This window comes from Ostrea edulis, chromosome 6 (assembly GCF_947568905.1).
Source record: "Ostrea edulis chromosome 6, xbOstEdul1.1, whole genome shotgun sequence".
Lineage (NCBI taxonomy): Eukaryota > Metazoa > Mollusca > Bivalvia > Ostreida > Ostreidae > Ostrea > Ostrea edulis.
This window is the reverse complement of record NC_079169.1, coordinates 10,346,218-10,356,297: the sequence shown is the minus strand read 5'-3', so window position 1 is coordinate 10,356,297 and position 10,080 is coordinate 10,346,218. Positions and strand designations below refer to the sequence as shown.

Genomic DNA, 10,080 nt, shown 5'->3' with positions numbered 1-10,080 from the left:
ACTGATTCGATATGGAAGATCGGTTTTTAAATCGAGACAGGCTAATAATAAACAAGTTCATGTTAAAGGGGATTCAACAGTCGTATTTATAGTCAACATTTCGCAAATTCTATGGTTGTTATAATGGTCTAGTTTGCAAAAATAACCTATCATTGGGTTAAATGTTGTCTGATGACTTTACCTGATTAAGATCTAGGGCTCACGGCGAGTGTGACCGGTCGACAGGGAATGCTTACTTCTTCTAGGCACATGGTCCCACCTTTAGAGTGTCCAGTGGTCCGTGTTTGCCCAGCTCTCTATTTTGTGTTGCTTGTAGGGGTTATGAGATTGATCGCTATTCGTTATCTTCACCTTTGAGATGCAAGATATGATTTTTCTCTTAAAAGAGCAGGAACACGTGTCTGAATTGTTCCCCTCTCTTACGCTCTTGTTATTTAAGTATATAGTATCATCAATTAAGTCTCTGTCAATTTATTTAAGCCGTTAGTTTTAAGAAGGTTAAACAATCCGAGTCAGATTTGTTCCAAACATTTCAACGCCCTCGTGATCGTGAGTAAACAAGCTCGATTTAAACTCTCGCCTGGATTTCTGAGGAAAAAATCTGAGGTCGAAATTTGGACTTAAATCTGGGATTTTAAACAAATTTTGACTGATGAAATAAAATAAATATCAAATCTAAGCCTGAGGAATTTATCAAGAAATCCAAATCTGGTGTCCTGTTCCACTCTCACATTGATACATAGGATCCTAGTGGTTTGTCAGTCAATGTTAGAGCTGATGAAGACTAAATGATTTTAAAACTTGAAATGAGTACAACTTAGGCAATTGCGGAAATCCTAGGTCTGTGCTTCCTTTTATTAATAATTGTTTAAAACGATCGGGGTTTAGGTGAAATTGTAAAGTATGAAATGTGCCTCATGTCTTTACTACGTGTGTAGGCTAGAGATTACTTGAAGCAGAATAGGTAAAGATAGCGTAATATATTGATAACACCAAAAGTGGAGAGCTTCCATTCTTCCATTCTTCAGACGAACATGAAGCTCCTTTCCGTTTTGTTGTTTATTGGTTTCACGTCATGTCACGGTAAGCACACTGTAACTATTTTAAAACTGCTGCATTTCGAACAACATCATAAAGAAATCTTTATGAAAGAGGTAACCAGTTAATGTCAATTTAAAAATAAAATCAATTTAGTTGTATATATTCTAGTTGTATATAAATACATGTATATATTCTATGTGTATATAGATACATGCATATATATATATATATATATATATATATATATATACATATTCTAGTTGTATATTGATACATGCATATATTCTAGTTGTATATAGATACATGTATATATTCAAGTTGTATATCGATACATGTCTATAGTTTAGTTGTATATATCGATACATGCATATATTCTGTTTATTAAACCAACTATATGTTTTTCTTTTGTACCTTCACCTCGTCTAACATTAATATATGATAAATGTTATTTTTACATTGTTTGACGTGTGATACAAATGGACACTCTTAACAAAATTATTCCCGTCATTTCACATCACCATTAAAGTAAAACTCAATTTTCTCATCAAATTTACCAACCAAACCGAATTTAAAACTTTTGTAACATGAAAAACACTTTGTCAGTGAAACTCAGTAGCACCACATAATCAATCAAAAATGAATTAATCATGTATGCAATATAAAATATAAAATATTTCTTTCTTAACTCAAAATGATTTTCCAAAGAATTTTTCGTAGATTTGGAATTAAAAAAACTTTTCTCAATTCAACAACATGAAAACGTACGACTTTTCAACACTTAACACGGCCATTCCTCACGATAAATTAAAGGCTAGACTTTTTGACATCCCACAATAAGAATGGAAAAATGAAATGTTCAGACCTTGTGATCAGTCATTCAAAAATAACTTTGTTAAGCACCGCTATGATTTTTTCCACAAATAAAGTTGATATCAAAAAGATGTTAGAGGTCCTCATTGACAATATCTTCGTAGTCTTTGGTGATCAGGTATTCCAACAGTCTGTTGGAATGCCCATGGGCACGAATTCTGCTCCTTTATTAGCTGACCTTTTTTTTTTTTTTTTTTTTATATTTTTGCAGGGCAAAATTTATTCTAAAGCTTCAACATACTGTGATCTTCAACTCAATATTTTGACATACATATATGGACGACGTTTTATCTAGTAACATTATTCATTTTCATTCACCCATCCATTTGATATATATTTCAGTGAACTCGAAATAAAAGACACAACAGAGTCTTCCACATCTGCTTCATACTTAGATATTCTATAGAACATTGATATCAACGGCAAGCTAACGACTGAAATTTATGTCAAACGGGATGACTTTAGCATGGCCATCTTCAACTTCCCGTATTTATGTAACAATATTTTATTATCACCTGTATATTGTGTTTATGTCTCTCAAATGATGTTACTGGGATTTCAACAGTCTCATTTATAGTCAGCGGGTCGCAATTTGATGGTCATTATAACGATCTAATTTACTAATACAACCTGCCATTGGGTAAAAAGCTGTATGACATGTTTTATAGCAATTGATAGGCCCTTCTTTGCACACATATTTTGACTAAATATTGTTCCGTTTACCTGATCGAGATATAGGGCTTACATCTGGTGTGACAGGGATGCTTACTCCTCCCAGGCACCTGATCCCACCTCTGGTATATCCAGGGGTCCGTGTTTGCCCTACTCATTACATGTACTTTGTTTTCTATATAATAATTGAGATTCATCTTCACCATCAAAACATGTAAATTGACACACATGAGAAATCATATTAACCTCTTTTAGCTGCTCAAGTGCACGGGCACTGTAAAGAAGTTAACAATATGTGGTTTATCACAACATTCCTTAATTAAGCCATCATCTAACAATTCTGAAATTTTGTTTTCAACAAATTCATTATTCAGTAATGCTGAATTGTTATCTTTAGCGGTAAGCTGTAAAAAGGTATTTTATATTCATTCTTGATAGAATTTAAAATATTACCATATCCGCCACCCCCACCCCCAAAGAATTGTGCATATGATCTTAATCTACCTTTAACTTTACCAGAACATGACACGTTACTTTAATATTCACAGTGTACTAATACATACTCATCTTTAACTTTATCAGAACATGACACGTTACTTTGATATTCAGTGTACTAATACATACTCATCTTTAACTTTATCAGAACATGACAGGTTACTTTGATATTCACAGTGTACTCATCTTTAACTTTATCAGAACATGACACGTTATTTTGATATTCACAGTGTACTAATACATACTTATCTTTAACTTTATCAGAACATGACACGTTATCTTAATATTCACAGTGTACTAATACATACTCATCTTTAACTTTATCAGAACATGACACGTTATCTTAATATTCACAGTGTACTAATACATACTCATCTTTAACTTTATCAGAACATGACACGTTATCTTAATATCCACAGTGTACTAATACATACTCATCTTTCACAAACTTTAACTTTATCAAAACATGTTGTCCACCATTATTTCTGCCTCGAACGGCGAGCGGACATTCTCTATGCACGTGGATGAAATCACCTCAGAACGGCGAGCGGACATTCTCTATGCACGTGGATGAAATCACCCCAGACGTAAAGCCCAAGGAAACGAAAGGGAGTTGTCCCCAACTACTGTTCCTAAAGAAAATGTTGCTAACGAGTAGGATAGGAAATCCGAGAGCGGATTTGGGGGACGAATACTTGGTTCTCCCGTTCTACTCGACATCTTCTGCTTCGTAATTGCCCGATTCTCTGCTTTATGGCTTCAGAATCACAAGCTATAAGATTAGAAACATACTGAGTCACTGTATCCGCCTACTTTAACGTCCCGTTTTCAATAGCACAGATAAATATTCAAGATTCACTGCATTTTATTACCCTTTGACTTCCAAACAATTTCATTTTCATTCTTTAATTTCTTCAGTTCCGTACTCACAGAAATATTTGGGCCTTGCATTTCTTGTCTTAAACATGATATTTTAATATTGACGTATTTTTTTCTTCTATGTACTGCTTGAAACTTAAGTCAGGATATCTGCATATTTGCTATGGATGGCTCGTTCTGCATATTTGAGATCACTTGCTACTTTCTCGTGTCGTCCAGAATCGTCGGAATGAATAATATTCGAATGCCCTCTACCTGTCCTCACTATCTAATCCCACCTACCTCATAATTATTCATCATTCCAAAAAAGAAAATAATTTCGGTCTAATTCACCAAGTTAAAACGAAAGAAATTATATTAGTTGCATTACTTAAGGAATGACTTTAATTCTGGGGCATGTTATACGAGTGTAACCTGGTTTGGGTCAGTTTACGCTTTATAATCCGCGACGCGGATTATAAAAAAGCGTAAACTGACCCAAACCAGGTTATACTCGTATAACTTGCCCCAGAATTAAAGTCATTCCTTATAATTTAATGCAAGAGACAAAGATGCTAACCTTCGTTTATCAAAATGTACATAAACTCGGAAAAATACAGGTCAACCAAGCCGCGCAATGATTTACTTAGCAACAGCGACACGAAGCGTCTAGCTGCGAAGCCAAAGGTCGCCATCTTAGTTCTACGGAGCCTAGCCATTTATCAAAATATTGTATCGAAAGTGAAGTTTATCATGATAGAAAATATGTGTAGACTATCCATGTAATGCGTATTTCGCTGCCCTTTAGAGATAGAGATCGACTTTGAAGTCGCTCATCTCCGACAGATTGAGAAAATACGGGAAATTGCATTGTTTAGGCCTACCCAAAATAAATCTTCAAATATCAGAAAATGCAATAATTTACGGCTTTCAATTCTGTGAAAACTTCTACTAAATGAAAACTTACCCTTGTATGCAATGTTGTCGCTAATAGTAAATCCGACACAAGAAAATATGTAAGCAAGTAACAAATAGCGATCCACATGTCAATGTGTCTGACGTCATGTGATAAAATGTGACGTATGAATTTTTGTTTGCTTTGTTGAAAGACGGATCAAGGAATGAAACAACGCACCCCTCTCCTTTTCCCAAGTGAGAAATGTATTTCAAAATGAACAGGGTAATGCTTAATTGGCAAATCATTAATTCGAATATAATATCTTTGTTTTAATCTATTAATAGTATTATTCGACCATACATACAGAGAAAGATGTTTTACAAAAGTGATTTGCGTACAAGTAGGCCTAGATGCTAATATTGACATAGAGAAAACAACATGTGTATCAAACCGAAGTATCTTATTGTGCACGTTGACTTTCTATTCCATTGAACGCTGAAAACAGTGCTGCGATGTAAATGTAGAGAGAGAGAGAGAGAAACAAATAGTTCCGACATCTGGTTTTCAAGGGGGTGTGTCCCCATATCAAACCAGGTTGTACAAAAATAACTTGCGTTCCTCAATTGAACATTGACCAATCAGAGACAAGGATACAATAAGAATTAAATTATTTGTATATATTCTAGTTGTGTATCAATATTGTGTATATATTCTAGATGCATATCAATATCATGTATATATTCTAGTTGTATATCAATATCATGTATATATTCTAGTTGTATATCAATATTATGTATATATTCTAGTTGTATATCAATATTATGTATATATTCTAGTTATATATCAATATTATGTATATATTCTAGTTGTATATAGATATATGTATATGTTTTAGTTGTATATTGTATATTGATATACATTGCTTTGATGATTCTGATTTAGACAGCTAATTCTGCTTGCCATTCTATTACTTTTATTCTCTTGAATAGGATGTAATGTGGGTTGGATACAGTTTCAAGATAAATGTTACTTGTTCAGCCATACATTAGACAGCTGGGCAGATGCTGCCGTAAGTTTTTTTTCCATACTTATATTACAGCATGTTGCAAATTCTATGGTCGTTATAACGATCTACTTCGTCAATACAACCTATCATTGAGTCAAATGCTGTCTGACGTTTTTTTTATATATCGAGTGTTAGGCCGTTCTTGGGACACTGATTTTGAATACGGTATACTCCGTTTACCTGATCAGGATATAGGGCTCACGGCGGGTGTGACCGGTCGACAGGGAATGCTTACTCCTCCTAGTCACCTGATCCCACCTCTAGTGTTTCCAGGGGTCCGTGTTTGTCCAACTCTCTATTTTGTATTGCTTATAGGAGTTATGAGATTGATCACTGTTCCTTATCTTTACCTTTCATTACAAGGAAACAACATAATATTATTAAAACGGGTGTACAATCTAAATAGCTGGTCGCTATATTTTTCGCAGAAAGATAATACATACCCTCAAGTACGTCCCAGGGTCAACTGAAAGTAGTTCTTATATCTTGAAATTAATGCGCCTTATAATAAATATAAGTGAAACTCTTATCTGTTAGAAAAGAGTGAATGTATTTTCTGCATGACTTTGTCATTGTCGAAACATAAATCTTTCGGCAGGTAGACATGCTCCAATTTACATTCTGCTATGAATCCTTTCATTACATGTAGGTCTTTCCACTTCTGTGTTTTTCTTAATCTTATTACTATTATTATAATTCTACATTTCTTTTCCTGACTGATTGACAGTTTTGTTTCGATGCTTACAGATCAATAAACTTCACCATTATATAGAACCTTAAAATGCTTTAGAGGAATAACATCGATATAGGGAAAATGTTTCCAACCTGTTTATTAATGGTTCTACAAAGGTTAGCTGTGGTCACTATTATAAAAGGGTTACTTCCGTTCATCCCATAATAAATATCATATAAGGGTTACATCTGGTTACCTATTGTAATTTCACATCATAGAAAAGTGTCCCGAGGTAACCGACATTTCAGTGCATGGATGACCTTAGGTCACCCTTTGTATATTTTTCTACTTCTATTCCAAATAACTGGTAGAGTGACCACATGACCAATCTCCTGTTACGTCCGAAATTCATACTTCCCGTTATCTCTTCAACACATATTACAGACACGCTTTATATACGTTATATTTTCTACTTACAACAATTCCAATGAAGAATTACAGAGTCAATCCATAACATAATTTAGACAAATTACCCATGAACCATCTGAACATAAATTTGGACAACGTTTACTTGAGGTTTGGTGAAAACATGCCCTGTAGATAAAACATTTATAAACGGATAGACAAATGGAAAAAAATGCTCATTTCATGCTTTGGTTCAGGTGAGCTAAACATTTCATCTTGACACTGTTGTACTATGTAGCATCATAAAATATGATGAATAGTAACATAATTGTAATGTTTGAAATCAATAGGTGACCAGAGGTCACCCCGGTGCAACATTATCTTATAATAACTATCTGTAAATAGATTGCAAATAAATAAAAGGATGATATTCCAAGTTGAATAAGCTAGGTTAATATCATTCTTGTATTTGGAAAAATCGGGGGTTGCAGATAACAGTGAATTATCATTTTTGATATTAGACGATTTTTGGCTTAAAATGATGACATGTAAATGATCAATATTGACTTGCTCAATAATCATTTTCCTTTGATATTATACATTGTCTGCATTGTACTTTCACTTTTATGTGGGACTACTTTTACAGCGTAGTAAACTGTGTAGAAAAGAGGGTGACCCGGGGTCATGCTGAAATGGGGTGACCCTGCATATTTTTCTTTGTATTTTTTATATTTCAGGGAGTTTGTAGTGTATTCCATTCCAAGTTGGCCGAACCAAGAACTGCAGCTGAATCCAAGTTTTTAATCAGCCACAGCCAATCCCAAGGTATAAAGGTCGCACCGGTATAAAGGTCACACCGGTATAAAGGTCACACCGGTATAAAGGTCGCACCGATATTCATTTCTTGATTATGATATCCAACTGATTAGGAACATAAACTAAACTAATTTTCCCATTTTGAGCAATATTAAGACATTTTCTTTATAAAATATTGCGTTTTTTGGCTGCGTAACTCTTCACGATATATAGTTCCTGTAAACAACCTGTGTTCGGATTAACGAGGTACTACAATATTTATACGCCAGTAAAGAGAGTATGCATGCCTTGTGATGAACATGGTATGTTTGTTTTTCTGATATTTGTTTGTGGAAACAGGGGGAAATTTCTGGATCGGTATATCTGATATCATTGAGGAAGGAAGATGGGAATATTCTGACCAGACGGTCATCACTGTTAACGATTTTTCCCCTGGTGAACCGGATCAGCATACCACTGGAAACTGTGTGATATTGTGGCAGGCCTACCACGGACGCTGGGGAGACCATATCTGCTCAATTCTATCTAAATTCATCTGTGAAACTGACGTTATGTAAGTTAGTTTCCAGCATGCACTTATTTTTGTGTATTGAATACGATGGCTGATGATTTTGAGATGTGGTAACATGAAGAGGGATATGATACTTAGTATGAACTGCATTTTTGTTTTCAATCATTTATAAATATTTACTTTGTCTGATGTCAAGTCTGCGATGAACCCCTATATTTTGATTATCTACAATACCACATCATTTTGCTATAAAGAAAAAACTTTAAATATTGTTGATTATTTGACCATTAATCACAATGTCGCAAAAAAATAATGTTAACATCATAATGTAAGTTAGGTCGTGATGGAAACTTGCCTGCACACTCGTGTGTTATGAACACAATAGATGTAAAATAAATGAATGAAATTTGTTAACGCTTATATTCACATTTAAACATCTTATTTTTGGAAATACATTATGTACCACTGAAATTATTTATTTTTGAGAACATTCCTGTGCTTAAAAGTCAATAAGTTTAACATCCATAGAATACATGTAGTTCATGTGGCGGGATATTAGTGATTGTAGAAAAACATTCTATAAATTCATTGTTTTATGCCAATTATTTCTGCATTGTAGATTACCTGGTTCACATCTTATTGGATGATTATTCAAATTCAGGAAAAATAAAGGATTACCTATAAGCCAGGAGTCTCTTGTCTTCCTTAAAAAAATGAAAGTATACATTATCAGACATGGTGTGTTTCCAACAATGAGGCACCATAATGTTTCAGAGAACATGCTTTTTAATGGGTATTTTCTGCGGTTGGAAATTTTTGCGATTTAATCTGTAAATGAAAGCAAATTATCTGCGTTTCCAATTTCTGCGCTTGCATTTTTTTAGCATGTATGTGAAAGGTGAAGACAACGAACAACAATCAATCTCATAACTCCCACAAGGAAAACGAAATAGAAAGTTGGGCAAACACGGACCCCTGGATATACCAGAGATGGGATCAGGTGCCTAGGAGGAGTAAGCATCCTTGGCGACCGGTCACACCCGCCTTGAACCCTATATTCTGATCAGGTAAACGGAGTAATCTGTAGTCAAAATCAGTGTGCCAAGAATGGTCTAACAATCGGTATCAAACACATCAGACAGCATTTGACCAAATGATGGGTTGTATTGGCAACATAGATGATTATAACGACCAAACAATGATTTAAAATTTGTGATTGTAAATTTTACGGATTAGTCCTATCCGCAAAAAAGGGCACCGCAGAAAATACTCGTTATACGGTATGATATGTTTCAAATTGTAAACTATCACGATGTTCCAAGGAACTTGGGTTTGTTTATTTTACGCCCCTTCAAGAATTTTTCACTCGCACTGAGATGTCAACAACTGTAGGCGAAGTACCACAAATTAACTCAAAGACACACCTATGCTTAGCACTCAGGGCTGTAGCAATACTGTGTTTCCTTCATCTGCAAGGCAACTGCCTTCCATGGTCGAGCTGAAGCTCAGTTAATATTTCAAGTGTAATTTCAAAGAGACATCTGTTGAAACATTTTCAGATAAGATGAAGTGACCGAGAAAGATGGGTTTAAACCATCAATTTCAACGCTGTAGACCTACTCATGAAACACGAACGAAGTGTTTGAGGTAAGTAAGGGTTTCTGGAATTCGGTGACAAATAAAAATTCTGAGGAAAAAAATCTAAGGTGGAAATTTGGACTTAAGTAGGATTTTAAGCAAATTTTGACTGATGAAATAAAATAAAAATCAAACTT

The 10,080-nt window shown here is 34.5% G+C and overlaps 1 protein-coding gene across 1 annotated transcript; it reads left to right on the top strand.

Annotated features, from left to right (window-relative positions):
* The first annotated feature begins 976 nt into the window (after nt 1–976).
* Nucleotides 977–8,989, top strand: LOC125646735 (low affinity immunoglobulin epsilon Fc receptor-like). Its single transcript, XM_048873252.2, has 5 exons — nt 977–1,083; nt 5,824–5,903; nt 7,716–7,803; nt 8,134–8,347; nt 8,925–8,989. Exons 1-5 carry the CDS (start codon nt 1,035–1,037, stop codon nt 8,950–8,952), a joined length of 459 nt encoding a protein of 152 aa, XP_048729209.2. The 5' UTR covers nt 977–1,034; the 3' UTR covers nt 8,953–8,989.
* Nucleotides 8,990–10,080: the final 1,091 nt, after the last annotated feature.

Bases quoted from the DNA above. Each gene is read 5' to 3' on its own strand.
- LOC125646735 (XM_048873252.2), top strand. From the start codon at position 1,035: ATGAAGCTCCTTTCCGTTTTGTTGTTTATTGGTTTCACGTCATGTCAC. The intron at 7,804-8,133 runs GTATAAAGGTCG...TTGTGGAAACAG, and splicing joins CAGCCACAGCCAATCCCAAG to GGGGAAATTTCTGGATCGGT. The intron at 8,348-8,924 runs GTAAGTTAGTTT...TCTGCATTGTAG, and splicing joins ATCTGTGAAACTGACGTTAT to ATTACCTGGTTCACATCTTA.